General features: G+C 48.0%; 1 protein-coding gene across 1 annotated transcript in view; it reads left to right on the plus strand.

The window, feature by feature from the left end:
* The window catches only part of LOC141243662 (uncharacterized), a 161,722-nt gene extending 135,142 nt beyond the window's left edge, over positions 1 to 26,580 (plus strand). Inside the window, exons 28-34 of the mRNA XM_073668943.1 lie at positions 5,123 to 5,246; positions 5,819 to 5,929; positions 6,041 to 6,208; positions 11,638 to 11,761; positions 11,880 to 12,082; positions 12,468 to 12,525; positions 24,224 to 26,580. Coding sequence (XP_073525044.1) covers positions 5,123 to 5,246; positions 5,819 to 5,929; positions 6,041 to 6,208; positions 11,638 to 11,761; positions 11,880 to 12,082; positions 12,468 to 12,525; positions 24,224 to 25,242 — 1,807 coding nt within the window. The 3' untranslated portion in view covers positions 25,243 to 26,580. The remainder of the gene's footprint in view (positions 1 to 5,122; positions 5,247 to 5,818; positions 5,930 to 6,040; positions 6,209 to 11,637; positions 11,762 to 11,879; positions 12,083 to 12,467; positions 12,526 to 24,223) is intronic.
* Positions 26,581 to 26,820: the final 240 nt, after the last annotated feature.

The following is a 26,820-nucleotide window of genomic DNA, read 5'->3' on the forward strand; positions in this document are numbered from 1 at the left end:
CAGGGGGTCAGGTGCAGAGGATGGGGGTTGTGGTGGTGCAGCATAGATGTTAAGTGAAGACAGAGTCGGGTTGTGCAGTTTAAGGTATTTACTCACTGCTGATGTTCTGGTCACTCCAGCTTCAAGTGACCACCCGAGCCGTGCTGCGTCCACCAGGTCCTGGATTCAGCAAACCCCCAAACAAGTCCGGAGCGTGACCCTGAGCTCTCCTTCTGTCCTTTCCTCTGGCCGTCCCCACTAGTGATCCACCTAGGTCCAGCTCCCTCGGGCCTTCTGTTGGGAGACCCTTGGCCTTGGGTTCCCTGACCCTCCACGTGGTTTGCCTTCGGGGTGGATGTGGTGGGTGGCCGTGGCAGACGCTGCCCACGGCCTCCGGTCTCTGGCTAGGGTGTGCTTTTGCCCCCACCAGTTTGGGATCCGGTACCCTATTGCCGACTCTTCACCCGGGGATTGAATTTGGGTTCTCAGAGTCCTCTCTTTGTCCCCTCTGGGTCTTTCCTTCTCTGCTCCACTCTCTCTCTGCAGGCTCATCTGGACCTCTGCTTCTTACTCTGACAGACTGACCCTGTTCTTTGATGGTGCCCACCTTATATACACCCTCTATGTGTGAGCTCAGGCGACCAGCACCCAATGAGCTCCTATCTTTACCCAGGCTGCTCCCCCTATCTGCCCCTACACTACTTGGGATGTACCACCCCCCTCCCACTCCAGCCAGGACCAGACTCGGTCGTACCTGCACATTTCTAAGTGGGAGTACCGTCGGCCTGCCCCTCGGAAATGGGATGTGTGTAGTGCATGCAGCCTACCGAGCTCAGGTCCACACTCCATCCTTACCCGGGAGTGGAATATCACACCTGTGGGTTGAGGTGCAATACCCCTGTAGCAGCCGAATCCTCAGGGTGCTACAATAGCATCACTTGGAAAGTGCTTGACAACTAGGTCACACTGTATAAATCCATGCAAACAGCATGAATTTATACAGTGTGAACCGTAAAAATTAAAACAAATAAAGCTATACTCACCCCCGAGGCCCCGGCGTGGCTGCAGCGCTGCTTCCTGGCTGGTTCCCGGCTGCCGGCATATCGCGAGACAGAGCGGTGAAGGGCCTGCGGTCACATGACTGTGACGTCACCGAAGGTCCTTCAACGCTGCTGGCATTCAGAGAGAAGACGCCGGACAGGTGAGTATAAACTTTATTTGTTATTTTATTCTTTTTTTACAGGTACAATGGTACCCAGGTCTGGATGAGAGTCTCCTCTCCTCCAGAACTGGGTACCATCCGCACATAGAGACGCATAGAAGCCGCTTGTAAAAATGTACAGTCGCGGTTTCTGTGCGTCTCAATGCAAGTCAATGGCGGGAGTTCCGCTGCACTTCCGCAAAATTAAATGACATGCTGCGGATTTTTGTACGCAGCATAAACGCTGCGGAAAAATCCGCAGCATGTGCATAGAATATGGGGAATCCCCTTGGGGACCATGGGGTGCGGATTACCTAGCGTTTTACAAGCGTTTCCGCTGCGGAAATTCCGCAGCATAAATGCTTGAAAAACGCTACGTGGGCACACAGCCTTAGTGATATACCCCACGTGTCATGGTGTTGGTGTGATGGTGACTGTGGGGAGTGTGTGACGGGAGGATCAGAAGAAGGACAGTCCTTTTACTCTGCTCAAGGTGGAGTAGCAGGGAGGACACAGCATTAGAGACTCTGGTGGGAGAGGAGTCACATAGATGTCCCATAGATGATGGGCCAGTATGAAGAATATACTGTTCTCATTATTCCTCATTTCTAGCCTCCTGCATACAGGTTACTAATCCCTCTACATGTATATAGCCTACATGCTGTATACTGATCTACGATCTTTCTCGTATCAGACACCATGTTATCAGTGCTGTATATTGACGGTGCAGTGTGCAGGTTATTAGTCCCCTCCATGTGTATAGCCTACAGTGCAGTATACTCAGTGCCTGGACAAGGGGTAGGCGTCCACCTTTGGGCCTTACTTTGCTAAATTCCTGCATCTATCCCGCATCTTCCTCTGGCCGCAGGCATTCAGCATACAGACGGTCGGGGCCCAGGCACAGTGAGCAATGTCAGTCACTGACACCGCTCACCGCCTTCCCCCGGTCATCGCTCCATCCCTGCACTCAATGATATTGGCATTTATAAGACGCAAATACAATCGATGTCAGTGCCGCCTGGACCAGTAGCAGGAGAGCTGTAATCTGGTTCACCCGGGACTCTATCAGAACTCGGGCCACTTCTGGCCTGCGCCCTGTTGGAGGTAGTGCACATGGGGGACGTAGGATGGAGAGATGCAGTGATGTTATCGCACCATCCCGTGCACACTGCTATACCAGACAGAAGAAGGTACTGCGACCACGGTCTACATGGAGACAGTATTAGGTGACTATAAGCTTTTTTTTTATTTTTCTTATTTTATTTTGCCAATAACTATCACTATCACAACAGGGCCTGCCTGTCTGGGGGGACATTATGCTGGGGGTTGGCTGTGGGGGACATTATGAGGGGCTGGCTGTGAGGAACATACTGGGCTGGCTATGTAGGTGGCCATTACGAGGGACTGACTGTGCAGATATTACAAGAGGGGCTGGCTGTGGGGACATTATGAGGGTCTGGCTATTTGGGTGGGCATTATGAGGGGCTGGTGTGGGGAATATTTCAGAAGAGACTGGCTGTGTGGACATTACAAGAGGGGTTTGCTGAGTGGATATTATGAGGGGGGTGGCTGTGGGGGCATCATATATGATGGGCTGTGGTAGACATCATAAAGCATAGGGGGATGGGGTGACATCATAGTGTATATTGGGGGCTGTTATGGATATTATACTGTAAGGACGGCTGTGGTGATCTTCATACAATGTAGGGGAACAGTGTGAGGAGGGGGGCCCAGTTTAGAGAGGACAGTGTGGTGGGCAGTATTAGAGAATAGTGTGAAGAGGGGACATAGCATGGATATGGAGAGGGGGCAGTGTGAAAGGGGGGCACAGCATGGAGACTGGTTAGCAAGGTGATAGAGACAGTTTGAAGATGTAGAGAATGTAAGGGTAAACAGTGGAAAGGGGGCAGCCGTGGTATAGGCCATGGTTCATAAGGCTGACAGTGTGGTGGTTATAGCTCATTAAGGGGGACAGTGTGGCAGCCATATAAAATATGAGGCTTATTTAGGTCATAGTGTGGACAGATATTTTTATGCAGAGGACATTTTAATAATACTTTTAAGGGCACTGTGTTGGGATTTGCTGCAAAAGACCGGAGAAGAGGCAATCTGCAGAGACGTAGTACCTGGATGTGAATGTTTTTAATGTTCATTTGTTAATACTGACTACGACTCATCAGTACTCTAGATCCTGTATGGTAAGCAGACTGATAATGACTGATAACAGCTCCCAGCATCTCCTTACCATTTTTAAGGACATACTGGGAGGGTTGTAGGTTCATGAATGTATATGGGTCTAACTTGACATTACAATTGATTGTTGTACTAAGCTTGGTGATGTAGTCATGTACTGATGGTTGTTCTGATGACGTGAACATATACTGTTTACAAGTTTACAAACCATGGCACTGTAGCTAATCTCCTTTGACGTGGACAGCAGAGAAAAATTGATGAAAGGTTGCAACGCCGGATGGTCTGGATAGTGGATAAGTAGCCCCAATCAAATTCCAAATAAATTCAAGCTGTCCTGCAGTCTCAGGGTGCTTCAGTGTCAGCACAAACTATCCATCGACATTTGAATGAAATTAAAGTCTATGCCAGGAGCCCCATGAAGACCCCTCTGCTGAAACAGAGATATATAAAAAGCTAGTTTGCCAAAATGTACATGAGAAAGACAAAATCCTTCTGGGAAAGTGTCTTGTGGACAGATGAGAACAAGATAGAGGTCTTTGGTTATGCACATCATTCTACTGTTTACCGAAAACTGAATGAGGCCTACAAAGAAAAGAACACAGTACCTACAATCAAATATGGTGGAGGTTCAAAGATGCTTAGGGGTTGTTTTGCTGCTTCTGGCTCTGAGTGCCTTGACTATATGCAAGGCATCATAAAATCTGAAAATTACCAAAGGATTTTGGGTCACAATGTAGTGCCAAGTATCAGAAAGCTGGGTTTGCGTCTTAGGTCATGGGACTTCCAGCAGGACAATGACCCCAAACATACTTCAAGAAGCACCCAATAATGGATGGAAACAAAGCACTGGAGAGTTCTGAAGTGGCAGCAATGAGTCCGGATCTAAATATTCAAATATGAGAGACCGGGAGCAGTTTGCAAAAGAAGAGGTGGTCCAAAATTCCAGATGAGAGGTATAAGAAGCTTGTTGATAGTTGTAGGAAGCGATTGATTGCAATTATTTATTCCAAAGGGAGTGCAACCATTTATTAAGTTGAGGGTGCCCAACAATTTTGTCTGGCCCATTTTTGTAGTTTTGTGTGAAATTACTTGCAATTTGCCTTTTTTTCTCTGTTTTTTTTTGTGTTGTTCCAATACACATAAAGGAAATAAACCTGTGTATAACAAAACATGTGGAATTGTGATAATTTTATGGGAGAAATATTTCATTTTGTGGAACAATTTCAAGGGTGCCAACACTTTTGGCTATGACTGTATCTGCACCAAAACCGCAGCAAATATAGGGGAAAAGCAGAAAAAAATACACCAAAAACATAATACTCAGAGAAGATTGTTGTTGTGTCGTGCGGTGCGGACACCGGCACCAGATCAGAGTCCAGGGAAAGCAGGGTAACAAATCATGTCATGAGCTAATATGACCTCTCAGGGTCTCCGGACAGCTGGGTGCCTCCATGTGCGATGAGATCTGTGTATATATAGTACGGGGATAATGGTATATTGTACGAGCCGTCAGTACGATGGCTTCTGCCACAAATCCCCCATCTCCTCTGTCCCTGAGCTCAGGAGGAGCAGCCGGCTGCTGCCACCATGTGTAATACTGCGAGTCCTGGTAACTAGGAGACTCCCACCAACAAGATGGCCGCGCTCACTGCAGGGACAGGACGTCTGCGGACGAAACCTGCCCCTTCCTGCTAACCTTCCTGCCTCACATGCTGTAAACCAGAAAACACCACAGAAAACCTCCCCGAGATCGGAGAAGACGCAGCGACCGCAGCTCCGGTATATGTGCGTCTCCTGTCCGCTCACAGTCCGGAGAGGACGGGAAGAAGCGGCCGATCCCCCGGAGTCTGCGGCACTGAAGCTCCGGTGTAATGTGCGGTATATAACTATTATAACTATTAGTTATTATTCTTCTGTACAGAAGTTACAAACTAATATGTAACAAAAGCTAAAACATGAAAGAAATGAGTGACGTCTTGTAGAGAAGACTAGGTCTTTGAGGGCTGACCATCCACAGGGGAAGGTGAGGAGAGGTATCGGAAGATTAGAGCAGAGATGTATGGAGAGGACTGGTTATATACTGGAAAAGATGGAAAAGGGTAGGGTCCCAAGAAAGCCTTGAGATACTCCAACAAAAAGGGCAAACTGAGGAGATGGCGTTTGAATTGGAGATACAAAATGTTCATTTAATAATGTACAGTATGAGGATACCCCAGCGATGAATCTGTGACACTAAGAGATGAGAAGATTGTAATAGGAAAAAGTAGCCTACTGGGTCAAAGGCAGAGGACAGGTCTAGAAGGAGAAAGATGGAGTAACGTTCTAAGGTATCTTCCCAATTTCTGAGCCACTTTACATAATATTTAAGATGTCATTTCGGCTTTTCGCACTCAATTCTCCTCGTCAATCCTCCAGTTGATTGATGACTAAAGTTTTCTTTAATAGAAATTGAAACTTTCGATTGATGATCCTTCAAAGATGGAGCAGGACAGAGACCACATGGCGGCTCGGATATTAGATCTCACCCTGGAGATAATCTACTGGATCACTGGAGAGGTGAGAGCTTCACATCACATCACTCTGATCTCTAGGAATAAAGTAGGGAATGACGGGAAAGGTGAAGGATCCTTAGAATAGATGTAGTGATCGGCGTCTCCCCATACACAGGATCACACAGTAGTGAAGACGTCATCTGGGGAGTGTGTGACCCCCCGTGTGTCAGGAGGGCGGAGCAGGACCCCGAGTGACATCACTGAGCCTCCACCTCATTCACTGATACATGAGCAGAAGATCCTAGAACTAACCCACAGGATCACTGAGCTGCTGAGCAGAGAGGTGAGTGCTGCCGGGAATGCTGGGACATTATATAATAACACCGGGGGAGGGGTCTGCTAATGATTATTATTTATTATTACAGCGCCATTTATTACATGGCGCTTTACATGTGAAAATGGGGGTATACATAGCAAAAACAATTACAGAAATCTTGAACAAGAACGCAACGGCAAACGGGTACAGAAGGAGAGAGGACCCTGCCGGCGAGGTCTCACAATCTACAGGAGATGGGTGAGGATACAGTAGGTGAGGGTAGAGCTGGTCGTGCAGCGGTGTGGTGGAGCGAAGGTTACTGCAGGTTGTAGGCTTGTCGGAAGAGGTGGGTCTTCAGGTTCCTTTTGAAGGTTTCCACGTTAGGCCAGAGTCTGATTGGGGTAGAGAGTTCCTGAGTAGGGGGGAAGCACGGGAGAAATCTTGTATGTGACTGTAGGAAGAGGAGATAAGAGGGGAGTAGAGAAGGAGATTTTGTGAGGATTGGAGGTTGCGTGCAGGTATTTACAGGGAGATTAGGTCACAGATGTATGGAGGAGACAGGTTGTGGATGGCTTTGTATGCCATGGTTAGGGTTTTGAACTGGAGTCTCTGGGCAATGGGGAGCCAGTGAAGGGATTGACAGAGAGGAGAGGCTGGGAATATCGATGGGGCAGGTGGATTAGTCGGGCAGCAGAGTTTAGGATAGATTGGAGGGGTGCGAGAGTGTTAGAGGGGAGACCACAGAGCAGGAGGTTGCAGTAGTCGAGGCGGGAGCTGATGAGGGTGTACAATAATAATGATAATAATAATTTTTATTTATATAGCGCCAACATATTCCGCAGCACTTTACAATTAAGCGGGGACATGTACAGATAATAAATTCAATACAAGGTAAGACAGTTTAAACAGTTAAATTAGGAGTGAGGTTCCGGCTGCTCGCAAGCTTACATTCTACAAGGAAATGGGGGGGGCACAACAGGTGAAAAGTGCTTGTTATTTCAGGTCTGGCAATTATAATAAATAGGGATTTTCATATAAATCTGCATGATCCGGTCATCAGCCAGTATGTTTAAGTGCAATACTCAAGTATCAAGTGCAGTTATCGTGTGCATGGAGGTTGTGGAGACAGATGAATAGTAGGGTGCAGATTCTGAATAATATTTAGAAGGAGGGGACAGGGGAAGTTAGTTTACTGAGTAGTTAAGGTAGTAGGCTTGTTTAAAGAGATATGGGGGCTAGGCATCAGTCGGATCATCTGCGATAGTGCATTCCAGAGAACTGGCGCAGCACGAGAGAAGTCTTGGAGACGGAGGTGCGAGGTTCGGATTATGGGGGATGTTAGTCTTAGGTCATTTGTAGAACGGAGGGAACATGTAGGGCTATAGACAGAGATGAGAGAGGAGTTATAAGGCGGTGCAGAACTATGGAGAGCTTTGTGGGTGAGAACGATGAGTTTATCTTGGACCCTGTAGCGAATGGGCAACCAGTGTAATGGCTGGCACAAAATGGAGGCATTGGTGAAGTGGCTGGACAGAAATATGACCCTGGCTGCTGCATTCAGGGCGGATTGGAGAGGAGAAAGTTTGGTAAGAGGGAGACCGATCAGAAGAGAGTTACAGTAGTCCAGACGAGAGTGAATAAGAGCGACAGTAAGAGTTTTAGCAGTTTCAAAAGTGAGAAAAGGTCAGATTCGGGAGATGTTTTTAAGATGCAGGTGACAAGAGCGAGTGAGTGATCGGATATAAGCAGTAAAGGAAAGGTTAGTGTCGAATATGACCTCAAGGCAGCGTGCTACTTGGGAGTTATGGTTGAACCCTTCAAGGTAATTTCGATGTTAGGTAGTTAGGTTAGTAGAGGGGAGAAACACAAGAAGTTCAGTTTTGGAGAGATTCAGTTTAAGATAGAGGGACTACATGATGTTAGAGACAGCTGACAAACAATCCTTGGTATTTTGTATTAGGGTAGGGGTGATGTCAGGGGAAGAAGTGTATAATTGGGTGTCGTCAGCATAGAGATGATACTGGAACCCAAATCTGCTGATTGTTTGTCCAATAGGGGCAGTGTATAGAGAGTAGAGGAGAAGACCTAGGACTGATCCTTGTGGAACCCCGATAGTAAGGGGACGAGGAGAGGAAGAGGAGCCGGCAAAGGATACAGTGAAGGAGAGGTCAGAGAACCAGGAGAGAACAGTGTTCTTGAGGCCTATAAAGTGGAGCATAGTGAGGAGGAGCTGGTGATCCACAGTGTCAAAAGTGGCAGAGAGATCCAGGAGAATCAGCAGGGAGCAGTGACTATTGGATTTATCTGTTAGTAGATCATTAGAGACTTTAGTGAGGGCAGTTTCAGTGGAGTGTAAAGAGCGGAAACCAGATTGTAGAGGGTCTAAGAGAGAGTTATCTGAAAGATAGCGGATTAGACGGGAGTGGACCAAGCGTTCCAGGAAGAGATGAAAGGAAGATTAGAGACCGGTCTGTAGTTAGCAGTGCAGTTCTGGTCCAGGGATGGCTTTTTCAGTAAAAGGGTTATGATGGCATGTTTAAATGAGGAGGGAAAGATACCTGAAGAAAGAGAGAGGTTAAATATTTTAGTCAGGTGAGTGGTGACAACCGGTGAGAGAGACTGCAGGAGATGTGAAGGAATGGGGTCACTGTTGCAGATTGTACAGTAGGTCAAGAAGAAATGAGGAGCTGGGTAACTTCTTCTTCTGTAACAGGCTAAAAGATGGCTAGTGAGCTTGAAGTGCAGCAGGGAAGGGGATCCAGGCACTGAGGAGATTGGGCTAAGATGTCCTGATGGATGTGGTTGATTTTTTCTAGGAAATAAGTAGCCAGATCCTCACCGCTGAAGTTGGTGATGGGGGCCTGTGCTTTAGGGCTCAAGAGGGAGTTTATGGTTTCGAGGCAGATGACAAGTCCAGGAGGAGAAGGACAGAATAGTGTCGCTTGGATTTGGCGGTTAGTAGGTCGTTGGTGACTTTAGTCAGGGCAGTTTCAGTCGAGTGATGCAGTTTGAAGCCAGATTGTAAACGGTCAAAGAGGAACAGGAGGAGAGGTGGGAGGACAGTTCAGAATGGACGCGTTGTTCTAGTAGTTTTGATGCATAGGGGAGAAGTGATATGGGGCGATAGCTAGTCAGAGAGGATGGGTCAAGGGACGGTTTTTTGAGGATGGGTGTGATCGAGGCATGGTTGAAGCATGAGGGGAAGACACCAGTTTTTAGTGACAGGTTGAAGAGGTGGGTTAGAGTTGGTATGAAGACTGTAGTAAGGTTAGGGATGAGGTGGGACGGGATACTGTCAAGTTCACAGGTGGTGAGGTGTGACTTGGACAGTAAGGAGGAAAGTTAATCTTCCGTAATAGTGGAGAAGCTGGTTTTGGAGGAGGAGGATTGAGTAGATATGAGAAGGGGCTGTGGGGACTTTAGGCAAAAGCTTTGTCTGATGGTTTCAATCTTCTGCTTGAAGAATGAGGCAAAGTCGTTGGCTGAGATGAGAGAAGAAGGAAGAGGCGCTGGAGGACGGAGGAGAGAATTGAAAGTGTTGAATAGTTGTTTGGGGTTGTGTGACAGGGAGGATATGAGAGATGAGAAGTAGGTTTGTTTTGCTGCGGTGAGTGTGGCCTTGAAAGTAGTGAGGGACTGTTTGAATGCAATGAAGTGCTCGTTGGAGTGGGACCTTTTCCATCTCCGCTCAGCAACCCTGGAGGCCCGTCGCAGTTCTTTAATCAGGCTGGTGTGCCAAGGTTGCGTTTTGATAATGCGAGCATTGGTATGTGTGAGGGGGGTGACCAAATTGAGGGTTGCAGTTGTTGTGGTGCTATATAAAGCAGCAGCAACATCTGTATCATGTAAGGAGATTATGTCTGTAAGAGGGAGAAGGAACTCAGAGAGTGAGTGTAGTTTGAGGTGTTTGAGATTTCTGTGAGGGTATGCAAGTTTGTGGAGTGGGGATTGTGCACCTGGGGAGGAAAGGAAGAGAATGTGAGTAGGTTGTGGTCAGATAGAGGCAGGGGTGAGTTAGAGAGGTTAGACAGGGAACAGAGGCGGGTGAAGATGAGTTCCAGTGTGTGGTCATCTCTGTGAGTGGCTGCGGAAGTCCATTGAGCAAGGCTGAAGGACCATGTGAGGGATAGCAGCTTAGAGACATATGAGTGGGAAGTGTCAATGAGGATGTTGAAGTCGCCCATGATGATAGTGGGGATGTCAGCGGAAAGGAAGTGAAGCAGCCAGGTGGTGAAGTGGTCGAAGAAAGTGGTGGCTGGCCCTGGTGGGCGGTAAATGACAGCCAGGTGGAGGGGGAGTAGATGCGCACATGTCTCGAACCAGGGGAAAGTAACAGGGCGGCAGTGGAATTGGGGAGAAGGAGCAGTTATCTGACAGGAGGATACCAATTCCTCTGCCATTCTTACTGCTGGAGCGGGGTGTGTGGGAAAGATGGAATCCACCATAGGAAAGTGCAGCTGGAGAAGCTGTGTCAGAGGGGGTGAGCCAGGTTTTTGTGATGCCGAGGAAGGAGAGTTTGTTAGTAATGAAAAGATTATGGATGTAGGAAAGTTTGTTGCAGACAGAGCGAGCTTTCCAGAGAGCTCTGGTTAGTGGGGCTGGAGAAGCAGGGGGCTGGGCAGATGGGTATAAGGTTAGAGAGGTTACGGAAGTTTGTTGTAGGTCGTGGATAAGAGGTAGAAGTGACTGTGGGAATATTGTGAGGGGGGCCAGGATTTGGAGAGATATCGCCAGCAGTGAGGAGGAGAAGAGAAAGTGTTAGTAGGTGGGAGCAGGAGAGGGCATGAGGTGGCTGTCTGTGTTTGGAGACAGAGGATTGAATATTAAAAAACAATTCTGAGGAGGAGGTGAGATGGAGGGGTAGGATGGAGGGAGAGATGAACAGTTCATTACGAGGTGTAGGAATTAGGGGGGTTAGTAGAAAGTGAAGGACTATAGGGGAGAGAGTGAATACATATAGAAACATTGCTTAGTGTGAATGTGTACTATCTTTTCGGTGCGTAGTTAAAGAGGATAGAAAGTGCGGTTACCTGACTCCTGCAATGACTAACTGCCAAATGAAATAACTGCCCACACTTAGCGCAAGAAGACACGTGCATGCACCCCACACCACGTGCACCCCTTAAGCAGCTTCTAAATTTATAGGAGAGGCTAAATCATCAGATGAGGGGCATTGTGGATAAATTAGCAGCTGGTCAGGTCACCAGGAGATGGCGAGTTGATCAAAGACAGAGCTAACACCATGCCGGCTACACAGTATAGCCCCTTCCACCATCAGATAGTGTCTGCAATTAGGGCGGAGGCAGACATGTATCAGTGAGTATTGAATAGAATGTAAAAGGTGACATATAGCAAAGATCCATAAAGCCGAGATATTGTACCTGTGTGAAGATAGAAGATGGGTGTTGTTAGTCCAATTGCTAAATAAAATAATGTTGGGTCATTGTGTGTGTCAGGTTCCTATAAGGTGTCAGGACGTCACCGTCTATTTCTCCATGGAGGAGTGGGAGTATATAGAAGGACACAAGGATCTGTACAAGGACGTCATGATGGACGATCACCAGCCCCTCATATCTCCGGGTAAGAGGAGACCGTCCTGATTATAGAGGAGAGGCCGGGTCTGAGGTCACCTAGACTCCCCCATCATCTGATCATCACATGTAGACGATGTATTCAGTCCTGTGTATATTTCCTATAGATGGGTCCAGTCCGAGAAATCCACCAGAGAGAAGTCCCAGTCCTCTATATTCCCAGGATCGTCCAGAGGAGAAGCAGAATGTCCCCCTGGATCCTCAGGTAGATGGAGCTGAGATTTCTGGAAATCCACCGGAGATAAGTCCCAGTCCTCTATATTCCCAGGATCGTCCAGAGGAGAAGCAGAATGTCCCCCTGGATCATCAGGTAGATGGAGCTGAGATTTCTGGAAATCCTTTATATATGAAGCTTCCTACTGAACTCCAGCAGTAGTGGGGTGTAGATGCCGTGTTTGGTGGGGTCAGTAGTGGCTACAGGTGGTTTCTGGTTTCATAAAAGACTGTTAAGTTTCCAAAAAGTTGGACGCTCACTTGGCCAATAATAATCTGTGAGAATGAACGTACAGCTCTGCGGTGTAGATGGAAACAACAGCACAATGCCGCGGGTGGATGTAGATTCTGTCTGATCGTCACGTCTTTTAAGTCAAATTGGTTCATGACTTCTAGTGTTTTTTTACTGTCAGCTAATAGGAGATAAACTTTTATTCCTTTTTTCTTTTTTTTTTCTTGTGTCTTATTTGGGATCCTTGAAGGAAAGTCATGGTGGAATGACGAGTGGAGACGAAAAACCCTTATCCAAGTCGGTGAATGGTAAGAGCCTTTCATAAACTGTTATGTTTTATCAGCTTAATGTACAGACTGAGTGTATAAAATCCAGTCCTTTCGATCCCCAGGTATATAACATCTGGCCTCTTGTGTAACCTGTGGCCCCTCGCCCCCGGTGTATAACCCCCAGCTTCTCACCCCCCCCCCATGTAAAACCTCCGCCCCCCCCCCCCACACACACACATGCCGTCTGCCTTTCCTAACATGTGACAGACCGGCCGGTGGTGCAGAGCTCCCCGATACCAGAGCGGTCCTGTAATAGGAGTCACCGGGGTAATACGTGTGGTGATGGGGGGCCGATTCAGGAGGAAGAAATGTCATAAACAGTGAGTGATATTAATGAGAAGGGGAAGGAACCGCAGCAACTCAGGCACAAGTACTCAGGTAACATTACAGAGCGGGGGACCAGAGAGCAGAAAAGTCACAACCGCTCTGCTGACCCCATAATTACAGAGTCCAGACCTCCTCTGGTACCAGTACAAACACTGCGCCCGTCGGGAGCTTCATGGAAGAGCAGCTGCATGTAGCCGTACATCACCAAGCACAATGCTGAGTGTCGGATGGAGTGGTGTAAAGCCGCCACCACTGGACTCTGGAGGAGACGTGTTCTGTGCAGTGACGGATCGCTACTTCTCTCTCTGCGTCTGATGGAGGAGTCTGGGTTTAGTGATTCCAGGAGAATGTTACCCCCTGACTGTATTGTGCCTGCTGTACCGTTTTGTGGAGTAGGATAATGCTAGCTACTTCCATTATTATATAGAACCAAAAATGGACGACAGAATCGCAGTGAATTGTTGAAGTAACAGTTGCTCTACTGACTGATCACCGTGGGAAGACTGCTACATTCAGTGTAATGTCTCATGTGGCAGTTTTGGAGGTGTTTATGCACAATCGTGACGCAAGGTGAGGGAAAGACTAAGTGCAACACGAAAGGAAGAGGGGGAGGAAGCCCAAACACTAGGTAAAGGGGGGATCTAATATCACCCTACCTACCCTATATAGGTTCCACACCTATCGCCAAACAGGAACCTAAGCCCTGAGTATCCCTGGAGCTTGGCCCTAGATAGGGAGGGGCCAGGGTGAGCACTAGTCAAGCCCCACTACAAACTAAAGACAACAAGGTAGCCAAACAAAGGGGATACACTTAACGCCAACTGTCCTCCAAGGGAACCAGCGAAGAAACTAGCCAGCTGCTAGTGCTTCAAGCCTGCACAAAGGTACATATAACTATCACCGGTGACTCTCAGGAGAACCTGAGACTATTTAACTACCCTGCAAGGGTGTGTCAATCAGCAGCAGAAGGTGGAGGTCGCTTCTGGGTCCTAAAGGAAAAAGGATATAACTGTACTACAGAGATGAGGGAATCAAGAAGGCATCTGCAATGCCAAGCGCAGTGACCTTCTACAGCCGGCTCCAGAGCGACTGTCACACCTGACACACCCGTGACAGTACCCCCCCCCCCCTTCTACGAGTGGCCTCCGGACACTCAGGACCAGGTTTCTCAGGATAAGAGGTGTGGAACGAACGAACCAGCCTGGAGCATTTGCCTCGGATACCGAAACCCACATCTTTTCCTCTGGACCATAACCCTTCCAGTACACCAAGTACTTTAGGGAACAATACTGGAGGCGAGAATCTGCAATCCTTGAAATTTGAAACTCCAAATTACCATCAACCATGATTGGGGGCAGCGGCAGGAGCGAGGACTCAAGAGGTTCTACATATTTCTTGAGAAGAGACCTGTGAAACACATTGTGGATCTTAAAGGCCTGAGGTAGCTCAAGACGAAACGCTGCTGAGTTCATGACGGCGGTTATTTTATAGGGATTAATAAATTCTAGGTCCCAGCTTCCAGGAAGGAAGCTTCAACTTGATATTCCTGGTAGACAACCACACAAAGTCATTCACACTTAGGTACAAACGAATGACTGACAGGAAACGCTCACCAGGTCCGGACCTGTCTCCCATGATCCTCAAATTACTCTGAACACAGAGGAGAGCGATGAAGCATAACTTTCCTCCTCAGGAACTCCCGAAGTTCCTCCCCCACTAAAAATACCAAACTGTGGATGGAAACCGTATGCACCAAAGAACGGTGACCTGCCGGTAGATTCTTGGCGATGATTATTAATAGTAAATTCTGCCAACAGTAAGTAAGATGCCCAATCCTCCTGGTTTTCGAAGACAAAACACCTGAGGCAAGTCTCTAAATTCTGATTAATGCGCTCAGTCTGCCCATTCGACTGAGGATGGAAAGCAGAGGAAAAGGACAGCTGCACCCCCAGTCGAGAACAGAAAGCTTTCCAGAACTTAGAAACAAACTGGGAAACAAATTCTACAAGCAGACACATGTTCAACCACATCCCAATGCAACCCTGGCCACCAAAAACGATGGGAAAGGGGGTCCGCAGCTGCCTTACCACCTGGATGACCAGCAAGGGCAGGAGGCAGGGGCATCCCCCTTAGCCTCCAACACCTCACCCTCCAGTTCAGGGTACAATGCCAAAATGACTACCCCTTCTGCAAAATCGGGGCAGGGTTCTCATGGTCACCACCACCAGGGAAGCTCCAGGACAAAGTATCAGCCTTGACGTTTTTGACTCCTGGACGAAAAGTGACAATAAAATTGAATCTAGTAAAATACAGGGACCATCTAGCCTAGGGTTGAGACGTTTAGCCAATTGAAGAAATGACAGGTTCTTATGGTCAGTGATAACAGTAATAGGATGGACAGCCCCCTCCAACCAATGTCGCCATTCTTCGAATGCCAATTTAATCACCAAAAGCTCCCTATTACCCACGTCATAATTTCTCTCAGCCGAAGATAATTTCTTGGAAAATAAAGCGCATGAACGCCATTTACCAGGGGACGGACCCTGAGACAACACAGCCCCAACCCCCACATCCAAAGCATCAACTTCCATGATAAAAGATTAAGAAACATCGGGTTGACTGAGTATAGGTGCAGCGGCAAAACAACTCTTTAGGGAGGAAAAAGCCTGCAGTGCGGCACCCGACCATTTAGTAAAATCAGACCACTTCCTTGTCATGTCAGTGAGGGGGTTTCACAACCACCGAACAATTTTGAATACATTTCCGGTAAAAATTAGTAAAGCCCAGAAAATGCTGTAAAGACTTCAGGTTCTCGGGATGGTCTCAATAAAGGACAGCACGGATCTTCTCCGGATCCATCCGAAAATCTGAACATGACAACAAGTACCCTAAAAACTGCACCTCCTGGAGGGTGAAAACGCATTTTTCTAGTTTACCATATAGTTTGTTATCCCTTAATATCTGGAGCACCTGCTTAACATGCCCTCGATGTGTCTCAAAATCAGATGAGTAAACCAAAATATCGTCCAGATAGACCACCACAAACCTCCCCAGCAAATGATTGAAAATATAATTCATGAAATGCTGGAACACCGCAGGTGCATTCGTCAGACCGAAAGGCATAACCAGACTCTCGAAATGCCCCTTAGTGGTATTGAACACCGTTTTCCATTCGTCCCCTTCTCTGATTCTAACCAGATTGTAGGCTCCCCTTAAATCCAACTTGGAGAATACCTTAGCCCCCGCAACCTGGCTGAACAAATCTGGAATCAGAGGAAGAGGGTATGGATCTCGGATAGTAATTTGATTCAATTCCCGGAAATCTAAACAGGGATGTAGTCCGCCATCTTTTTTCTTCACCAAGAAGACCCCTGCAGCCACGGGTGAAGATGAGGGTCTGATATGTCCCTTCTCCAGACTTTCCACAATGAAATCCTTCATGGCTTGTCTCTCAGGACCAGAAAGATTATACAGTCTGGACATTGGTAGTTTCAGGTTAATAGGACAGTCATATGCATGATGAGGAGGCAAATCCTGACACCCCATCTGAGAAAAAACGTCCTCAAAACCAGACAGAAAAGCAGGTAAGGTCTCAGTAGAGACTGCAGAAAGGGAAATGTTCTCATGGCAGTAATCTCCCCATTCAATGATCTCTCTGGATTGCCAGTCCACTATCGGATTATGTTTCACCATCCAGGGTAGACCCAGTAGAGTTGGAGTGGGAAGGCCATCCAGGACATAACAAAGAATTATCTCACAATGAACAGACGCCACCCTCAGTCTTATGTTATGTACAATCTCAGTCAGAGCTTTCTGTGCAAGTGGTACTGACTGAGTCGATGGCAAAAATAGGAATAGGCTTAGCTAAAGGACTGCAAGCAAGCCCATAAGTTCTCACAAACTCAGCATCAACTATGCTGACTCCAGCTCCACTATCTACAAACACAGAAATTTTCTCAGTCCTGCTCTCTAGCACCACCTCTGCTGTCAGGACAAACCGAGAACTGCAGGTTAACGACAAACACACCCCTTGATTATCCAACTCCAGATTACCAAGGGTTAATTGAGTTTTATTTTGCTTAAGAATCGAGGGACAGGCCCCAATAAAAGGTCCCTTTTTTCCACAAAAAAACATACACCCTTCTTTTTGCGGATCTCAGGGGAAACGTATGATGCTGAGGTACCCCCTATCCCAAAGGCGTCTATCAACACGTATAGCCAAAGACATGGCAGCCTCCAAGGACTCTGGGGTTTCATACACTGCCAAGGTATATTTCAACCTTTCAGTAGGCCCTGACAAAATTGGCTTCTAAAAGCCAGGTCATTCTGACTCACCCCCTGGGCCGTGTGTGGGGAAATACCCGGAGCCGGTTCTCTGTGTACTGCTGGGGGTTGTAGTCTCCTTGGCGGCGACCCGGTCCCGTGTCTCAGGGTGGTCAAACCAGTGGCGGATCTGTTTCTTTGGTTTTGTAATGTTTAAATGTCCGACTACGCCACCCGTGGATTGCGGTCACTGAGAACCGCCGTTGCGGGGCAGACCGCTGAGGCTGATGTTGTGTGCGCAGCAGAGGGTAGTATAACTCCCCACGGGAGGAGTATAGCCTCAGGGCAGCGTGTGTAGATGGTGGGGGTGATGGTGCGCAGGAGCAATAGTAATGACTCAGAGTCCAGTGATGCAGTCCAGGGTCTTTACTGTTGGTAATGAAGAAGGCCCTGCCGGGAGTACTGGCTAACATTAGAGGCCTGGTCAGTCTGTGAGCGAACAAGAGTCCCCCTGGCCAGGTCGAGATATAGGCCTTCCCATCTGACTGCACTCTTCCTGGCTACCCTGCTGTAGTCGTGTAGTAGCCCACGTCCCTGAGTGTACCGTGTGGTGCTCACCCGTATGGCTGGTGACTTGGGGCTTTTGGTTCCTTCCGCTCCTCGATGGCGGTGCTGGTCCCTTGCGTGTGACTGAGCCTCCGGGCTTTCTATGGCCAGAGGACCTGAAATCCCCTGCCAGGTGGTTTCTGCTTGCTGGATGTAGATATCCCCACAGCCTCGGACTCCGTTGTCCGGTTCTCTGCGTCTTCTGCCAGGACGAGCTCTGCTAGCTTCCAGTCCCTGGTCTTCAGCTCCTGCCTCCTACAGAGCTCCTTGCTGCTGCTCTGTCCCTTCTCTGAAACTAGACTCTTCTCTGCTCTGAGTGGCTAACCCCGCCCCAGATCCAGTTTATAAAGGGCAGGTTCCTCCCCTCCCTGGACTGGGGCAGGAGGTGTGGCATGCAATATTGCTCCTGACCAGGAAAACCCATGCTCGCTCTCAGACATGGTATTTCTACCACTGTGGCAACCAGACCCCTGGGGTGCCACATTCCCCCCTAGTAAATTTTAGTACTCCGGGACTAAACACATTTTATAAGACATACAGGTAATAAGCAATAACACAACATATGTACAAGAAGTTTAGTCTTTATAGGTCACGGCGCTCCCGTTCTGTGGTCTGGGACAAAAGGCACTTAGCAGGTGCAAGTATTTACAAGGTACAGTTCCGGTTATTCATTGTCCATAACCTGTTAGTCCTTAAACCCTGTCGGGTAACTAGAGAAACATAATTAGTATTCGGGTAACAAACATAAAAACATTTCAACAGTGGCAATATACAGGTATATATATCACATTTAAATTCTCCAGCGAGCGGGCATCTGACCTCTAGTGCTCCTGATGGACCTATGTAACACACTATCTGGTGGTGTTCTTTCTGGGTCCCCTGTCGCTACCGCTTGTGTAGTGGGCTCGCTAGTGTCTGCACTACAGGTATTTGGAGATGTTACGGGCAGGCTGGGCAGCTTTCTGCGTACACTTTGGCTTACCACGGGCACGGCAGGCTCACTACTAGCAGAGGGTTGATTCTCCTGGGCTGGTGGTATGGAATCTTCTGCCTCCGGGGCCGGTTGCTCTCCCAACACTACTTGCTCTTCTGTAGGCCCTTGAGGGGCTGGCTGGAGAAAGGTAAGGACGGGTACCACAATAGCGTTGTTAATTTGTGTCCAGGACCGGGGAAATTCTCCGAGTACTGTACTGACCATTTCTTCCCTTTCCTCTGCGGGTTGAGGGCTATCTTGGTCTTCATCGGTGCTTTGCAGCTGCTCGGGACACTTCTTCAGGTGGTCTCTGGAGACAGTGGCTGTGGTCTCTCCTCCATCCTTACTGATAACGCATACTTTCGGATTTTCATGGCTTGAGGGCAGTACTGTGTACAGTTCCTTCTCCGACTGGTCATCCAACTTATGGAGGCGCCTCTTACTCTTCAAGACCTGCTCTCCAGGTGCCAGGGGAGCAGCGGAAGCATGCTGGTTGTAAGTCCTCTCGTGCCTTTCTCTTGCTTGAGAAAGACTTCTCTCAACACTCCTGCACTTTCCGGTACTGCTGCTGCCGTTCTGTATCCCAGTCTGCCTCTGGCGAGGTGTCCTCAGGTGTCAGGACTCCCATATCCAGGTCAATAGGCAGCTTACCTGGTCTTGCTCTCATTAAGTAAACCGGGGTGCAGTTGGTGGAATTTACTGGGATGTGGTTATACAAGTCCACCAGATCAGGCAGTTTCTCAGGCCACAGGCTGCGTTCTTCCAGGGGCAACGTTTTCAGCAAGTCTATCACCACCTGGTTCATCTTCTCACATAATCCGCTGGTTTGGGGGTGATAGGGCGTTGTCCTTATCTTCTTGCAGCCATAGAGGTTGCAGAACTTCTGGAAGACCTCCACTTCGAAGGCCGGACCTTGGTCAGTCAACACTTGCTCCGGATACCCCTGTGGACGGCAGAAGTGCTGCTGGAAGGCTCTAGCTGCTGTCTGAGCTGTTAAGTCCTTGACAGGGACCACCACCAGGAACCGGGATTAGTGGTCTATGATGGTGAGGGTATAGACGTACCCGGACCTACTTGGAGCCAGCTTCACATGGTCCAGGGCTACCAGTTCTAGTGGCTGCTTGGTGATGATGGACTGCAGAGGAATCTTCTGGCTGGCACGGTCCTTTCTTCTCAGGTTGCACGGGCCGCAGTCTCTGCACCATCTCTCAATGGCCCCTCTCATGCCTACCCAGAAGAACCATTCACGCAACAGGAACTCCAACTTCTTCCATCCAAAGTGCCCCGCTCCATCGTGGTATGCCTCCAGGACTATAGCCGCGTCTCGTCTCGGGACCACTACCTGCCAAGTCAGCTCATGGGTCGGGGAGTTGACAATTCTTCGGCACAGCTTCCCCTTGTAGAGAAACAGTTTACTCTTCTCCTTCCAGAGCTGTTTGGTTTCTTCCGGAGCGTCTAGGTCAAGACGGGCATCAGCCTGTGTCAGCATCTCTTTTACCAGGTGGACGGCTTGGTCACTGTCTTGCGTCTCCGCCCAGCTGTAGTGGGGTAAGGGATTGAACGTGGCAGAGTGCTTGTCCCTTACACGGTGGGAATACTGGGTAATCCCACGACGGTGGAACGCAGGGAGTTCAATCTCTTCCAGTTCTTCTGGATCTTCCCCTCCGTCCGGAAAGTTCGGCATCCTGGACAGGGCGTCTGCGTTGACATTTGTGCGTCCCGTCCGGTATTTGATGGTGAACTCATAGTTCGATAGGCAGGCCATCCATCTCTGTTCCAGGGCACCAAGTTTTGCAGTGTCCAGGTGTGTCAACGGGTTGTTGTCCGTGTACACGGTGAACTTGGAAGAGGCAAGGTAATGTTTAAAGCGCTCTGTCACTGCCCATACCACCGCGAGGAACTCTAGCTTGAAGGAGCTGTAATTTTCAGGATTCCTTTCTGTGGGCCGGAGCTTCCTGCTGGCATAAGCGATTACCCGTTCTCTGCCCTGTTGGATCTGGGACAGCACCGCTCCTAGCCCGATGTTGCTCGCGTCTGTGTGGAGAATAAAAGGCTGGCCTTAATCAGGGTACGCCAGGATTTCATCACCCGTGAGGGCCATCTTCAGCTGGCGGAAAGACTCATCCTCCAGCTTGTCCCATTTGAAGGGCGGCTTCTGTTTTTTTGCCTTCCTGGACTGGCCTATCAGGAGGTCCTGCATAGGAGCTGCCATTTTGGTGAACCCGGAGATGAATCTTCGGTAGTAGCCTACCAACCCGAGGAACTGCCACACTTCCTTTATGCTGGAGGGTCTTGGCCAGTCCTTAATCACTGTGATCTTATCAGGGTCTGGAGCTACTCCGTCAGCACTCACCACGTGTCCCAGGTACTGTACCTTCGGCTTCAGTAGATGACACTTGGAGGGTTTCACTTTTAGGCCGTAGCCTGCCAGGGCGTCAAACACTTCTGCCAGGTGTCTCAGATGGTCCTCGTATCTTTTGGAATACACGAAGACATCGTCCAGGTATAGCAGGACCGTCTCGAAATTCCTGTGCCCCAGGCAGCACTCCATCAACCGCTGGAAGGTTCCTGGTGCTTTGCAGAGTCCGAACGGCATACAGTTGAATTCGCTGAGACCCATCGGGGTGGTGAACGCGGTCTTCTCCTTGTCGGCCTCGGCTACAGGAACCTGCCAGTACCCGCTAGTAAGATCCAAAGTGGAGAAGAAGTTAGCCGACTTTAATGCAGCTAAAGATTCCTCTATCCTAGGTAACGGGTACGCATCTTTGTGTGTAATACGGTTGACCTTCCTGTAGTCTACACACATTCTCATGGTGCCATCTTTCTTTTCACAAGAACTAGTGGAGCTGCCCAGGGGCTACAGCTGTCCCTGATTACCCCAGCCTCCTTCATTTCTCGCAACATTCCCTTGGCATTCTGATAGTGTGCAGGGGGTACAGGTCGGTATCTTTCCTTTATGGGTGGATGGTCTCCTGTGGGGATGTGGTGTTCTACCCCCTTTTCTTTCCCAAAGTCTAGCGGGTGTTTGCTAAAAACTCTTTCGTACTCCTGAACCACCCGGTAGACTCCCTGTTTGTAGTGTGAGGGAGTGGAGTCGGTGCCCACATGCAGCTTCTGACACCAGTCCTCCATTTGGTTCTTGGAGCCGTTACCCTCCTCTGGTTGAGATGGAGGCAAGGGTTCCACGGCCTTTACAGAGTTTTGGTTAACGGTGAACAATTTGGCTAGAGTGGCATACCAGGGCAAGTATACTTCTCTTTCCCCAATGTTTAGGATACGGACTGGTACCCTCCCATGGCGTACATCGACTACCCCCCGTGCTGTCAAAATGGTGGGCCTACTGTCTGAGTAGACGGGTTCTACCATGGCTTGGTAGTCCCTTCCTCTTAACCCAATTGCAGTCCTGCACCAGATCATCATCTCACTTTTTGGGGGCATGGCGATAGGGAACGGGTCAATCATTCTTACACTACCAATCTCACCACCAGACAGTTCTACCTGTTGCCTTTTCATCAGGGCTCTGATCTCTTTTTGTAGGACACGCTGCTGGCTGGAGCTGGCGTTCACCGCAACCTGCTGTAATATGAGAATTATCTCTGCAAGACAATTTTCAATAACATTAGTACCCAAGGTTATCTTAGGGTGGCTTTCACGACGGTCAATGTCCACAATGATCAGTCCTTGCGCTGGCAGTTCAACCTTACCAATTTTGATGGTCACCTCTTTGAATCCCATCTGCGGTACGGGCTGACCATTGCTGGCGATGATGCTCAAATCGTCGTCTGGGTAGAGGGTAATATCCGAGTCATTCCAGTACCACTTAAAAAGCACATAGGGGATGGTGGTTACTTGTGACCTGGTGTCCAGTAGTGCACTCATAGGAATGCCATCCAGCACCACAGGCAAGACCGGTCGTCCCCCTACGTACTTATCACGCCAGCTCGATGGGCCTGATGATCTTATGCCTGGGGGTCGGCCCTCTGCCCCAGGTTGGGCCCGTTTAAATGACAGTACCTTGCCATATGTCCTGGTTGGTTGCAGCGGCGGCAGATGGGTTGTTCGTCCTGGTTGTAGCGGTCACTGGGCCGTCCCCTGGACGATGGGATCCTCCTCTGTCGACTACAAGGGACGTCCTCCGGACTGGAAGCCAGCTGGATCTTTCCTGGGGAAGACACCTGTAAAGACTGCACAGTTCTGGTTAGCGCGGCAGCACTTTTGGTCAGTTCTTGGACCTGATGGTGCAGGTCTGCAGCCGGGTCTTTGTCCAAAGCCTGTGCATCAGCTCCCACAGGCTCTGCAGACAAGGGCGCCTCCGGGCTTTCTATGGCCAGAGGACCTGAAATCCCCTGCCAGGTGGTTTCTGCTGCTGGATGTAGATATCCCCACAGCCTCGGACTCCATTGTCCGGTTCTCTGCGTCTTCTGCCAGGACGAGCTCTGCTAGCCTCCAGTCCCTGATCTTCAGCTCCTGGCTCCTACAGAGCTCCTTGCTGCTGCTCTGTCCCTTCTCTGGAACTAGACTCTTCTCTGCTCTGAGTGGCTAACCCCGCCCCAGATCCAGTTTATAAAGGGCAGGTTCCTCCCCTCCCTGGACTGGGGCAGGAGGTGTGGCATGCAATATTGCTCCTGACCAGGAAAACCCATGCTCGTTCTCAGACATGGTATTTCTACCACTGTGGCAACCAGACCCCTGGGGTGCCACAATTCCATTTGATATCAGTTGCCTATCTGCGGAATTTGGAGCTATACATCTCCACTGACCGATTCCCCTGCTGAAGGCAACGCAGCCTGGACTTAACCGAGGAGATTCGGTCAGGATCATCATAGATGAGGACTAGAGCCCCGAAAAAAACCTCCACTGACTGGAGACCAACAGAACCCTGCAGCAAAGAGAAAGCCCAGGATTGAGGACCTCCTTGCAACAGTGAGATCACAATCCCTACTCGCTGCTCCTCATCTCCAGAGGAGTAAGGACGAAGTTTAAAATACAATTTGCAAGCTTCCTTGAACACAAAAAACTTGTCCCTACCTCCTGAAAACCTGTCCGGGAGGGCAACCTTGAGTTTAAGCTGGACCGGCATACCCACAAAGACCCCAAAATTAGGGACCTGCAGCCGTTGATGCTGCTGCTGAACCTCAGAGCGGAGGTCAGTCACCTCCAGAGATGCTGAAGTCAGCTGCAAACTTCCGGGCCAGCTACAGAAGAGGACGCAGGTCCAAATTTAGCACTTGGGCACATCGGACCCTAGTTACGCCACTGAGTATGAGTACTGGGACTTCTTTCCAGATGGCTCTCAGCACTGAGTACCTTACATCAGGAGCAACCGTAGTGTAACATGTCCACTGATATAATTGAGATACATATATTAACATATAAATACATATTGACAACTTACTGACATCAGATAGTATACAGATATCGACTGTATTCTGATAAATCTCTTAGTTTTTTTCACAAAGAAAGTTTAATATACTTATTATGAATAAGATTTTTTTTTTCTATTTTCAGGTGAAGACTGGATGAGAAGGTCCCATAAAAATCTCCTTTCATCTTCCTATCATGAAGTAGCAGATAATCAATCACAGATTGTAGAAAGTAGCACTGGAAATAGACTTGATAACAAATTGGCATTTTCTGAATGTGGGAAAGAAAAATCTAATCATCACAAAGACGAGAATCCGTATTCTTGTACAGAATGCGGGAGGGGTTTTAAAAAGAAATCTATTCTTGTTGTACATCTGAGAAGACACACAGGGGAGAAGCCGTATCCATGTTCAGAATGTGGGAAATGCTTTATCCGGAAATCAGATCTTGTTGGACATCAGAGAATTCACAAAACAGAGAAGGCATTTTGTTGTTCTACATGTGGGAAGTGTTTTGCTTATAGATCACAAGTTACAGAACATTTGAGAACTCACACAAGGAAGAAGCCGTATTCATGTTCAGAATGTGAAAAATGTTTCAAGAGTAAATCGGATCTTGATAAACATCAGAGAACACACACAGGAGAAAGACCATATTCATGTCCTGAATGTGGAAGAAGTTTTGTACACAAGTCAAGTCTTATCAACCATCTAAGAATTCACACAGGAGAGAAGCCGTTTTCTTGCTCTGAATGTGGGAAATGCTTTTTAGTTAAAGATCGGCTTAAGAGACATCAAAAAAGTCACACCGGGGAGAAGTCATTTTCATGTGTGACATGTGGAAAATGCTATATGCGTAAGGAAGCTCTAGAGATACATGAAAGAGTTCACACAGGGGAGAAGCCGTACTCCTGTCCTGAATGTCATAAGTGTTTTAGTCAGAAATCAGGTTTTAATGAACATGTAAAAATTCACACAGGGGAGAAACCGTTTTCATGTTCCGAATGTGGGAAATGTTTTAGTCATAAAGCCATTCTTATTCAACACCTGAGAATTCACACAGGGGAAAGGCCATTTTCATGTGAAGAATGTGGGAAATGTTTTGGTCAGAAAGCTATGCTTTTTCAACATCTGAGAAGTCACAAAAGGGAAAAGCAATTTTAACCCCTTTACCCCTGAAGGTGGTTTGCGCGTTAATGACCAGGCCAATTTTTACAATTCTGACCACTGTCACTTTATGAAGTAATAACTCTGAAACGCTTCAACGGATCCCCCTGATTCTGAGAATCTTTTTTCGTGACATATTGTACTCCATGATAGTGGTAAAATTTCTTCGATATCACTTGCGTTTATTTGTGAAAAAAAACAGAAATTTGGCAAATATTTTGAAAATTTTGCAATTTTTAAACTTTGAATTTTTATGCCCTTAAATCAGAGAGATATGCCACACAAAATAGTTAATAAATAACATTTCCCACATGTCTAATTTACATCAGCGCAATTTTGGAACCAAAATTTTTTTTGTTAGGAAGTTATAAGGGTTAAAAGTTGACCAGCGATTTCTAATTTTTCCAACAAAATTTACAAAACCATTTTTTGAGGGACCACATCACATTTGAAGTGACTTTGAGGGGCCTTTATGACAGAAAATACCCAAAAGTGACACCATTCTAAAAACTGCACCACTCAAGGTGCTCAAAACCACATTCAAGAAGTTTATTAACCCTTCAGGTGCTTCACAGGAATTTTTGGAATGTGGAAGAAAAAAATGAACATTTAACTTTTTTCACAAAAATGTTACTTTAGACCCCAATTTTTTTTATTTTCACAAGGGTAACAGGAAAAAATAGACCCCAAAATTTGTTGTGCAATTTCTCCTGAGCACGCCAATACCCCATATGTGGGGGCAAGCCACTGTTTGGGCGCACGGCAGGGCTTGGAAGGGAAGGAGCGCCATTTGACTTTTTGAATGTAAAATTTGCTTGAATAATTAGCGGACACCATGTTGCGTTTGGAGCTCCCCCATAAGTGACCCCATTTTGGAAACTAGACCCCTCAGGGAACTTATCTAGATGTGTGGTGAGCACCTTGAACCCCCAAGTCCTTTACAGAAGTTTATAACATGGAGCCGTGTAAATAAAAAAATCAAACTTGTTCCACAAAAATGATGTTTTAGCCCCAATTTTTTTATTTTCACAAGGGTAAGAGGAGAAAATGGACCCCAAAAACTTTTGTGCAATTTCTCTCGAGTACGCCGATACCTCATACGTGGGGGAAAATACACTGTTTGAGCGCAGGGCAGGGTTCAGAAGGGAAGGAGCACTGTGTGACTTTTTGAAAGCAAAATTGGCTGGAATTGAGAGTGAACGCCATGTTGCGTTTGGAGAGCCCCTGATGTGCCTAAACAGTGGAAACCCCCCACAAGTGACCCAATTTTGGAAACTAGACCCCTCCAAGGATTTTATCGAGGGGTATAGTGAACATTTTGAACCCAGAGGTACGACACAGAATTTGATAACATTAGGTCATCATATTGAATAAGTTGTCATTAGTCTTGAGCGCAGGTGCTCTCTACTTGAGTTTGCATCGGGTACTCGGGTATGCACCATGTATCGTGGGTGCTCAAGTGAAACATGCAGGGATCGCTCGTGCATGGCAGGCAATCCCCACAAGTTTTTTTTGGCCGCGAAGCATATGGGGTGGAAACTCGAGCATGTCACTCGAGCACCTGCGATACTTGGT

Source organism: Phyllobates terribilis, unplaced genomic scaffold (genome assembly GCF_046119375.1).
Source record: "Phyllobates terribilis strain yellow unplaced genomic scaffold, ASM4611937v1 Scaffold_2__4_contigs__length_985480577, whole genome shotgun sequence".
NCBI classification, from domain to species: domain Eukaryota; kingdom Metazoa; phylum Chordata; class Amphibia; order Anura; family Dendrobatidae; genus Phyllobates; species Phyllobates terribilis.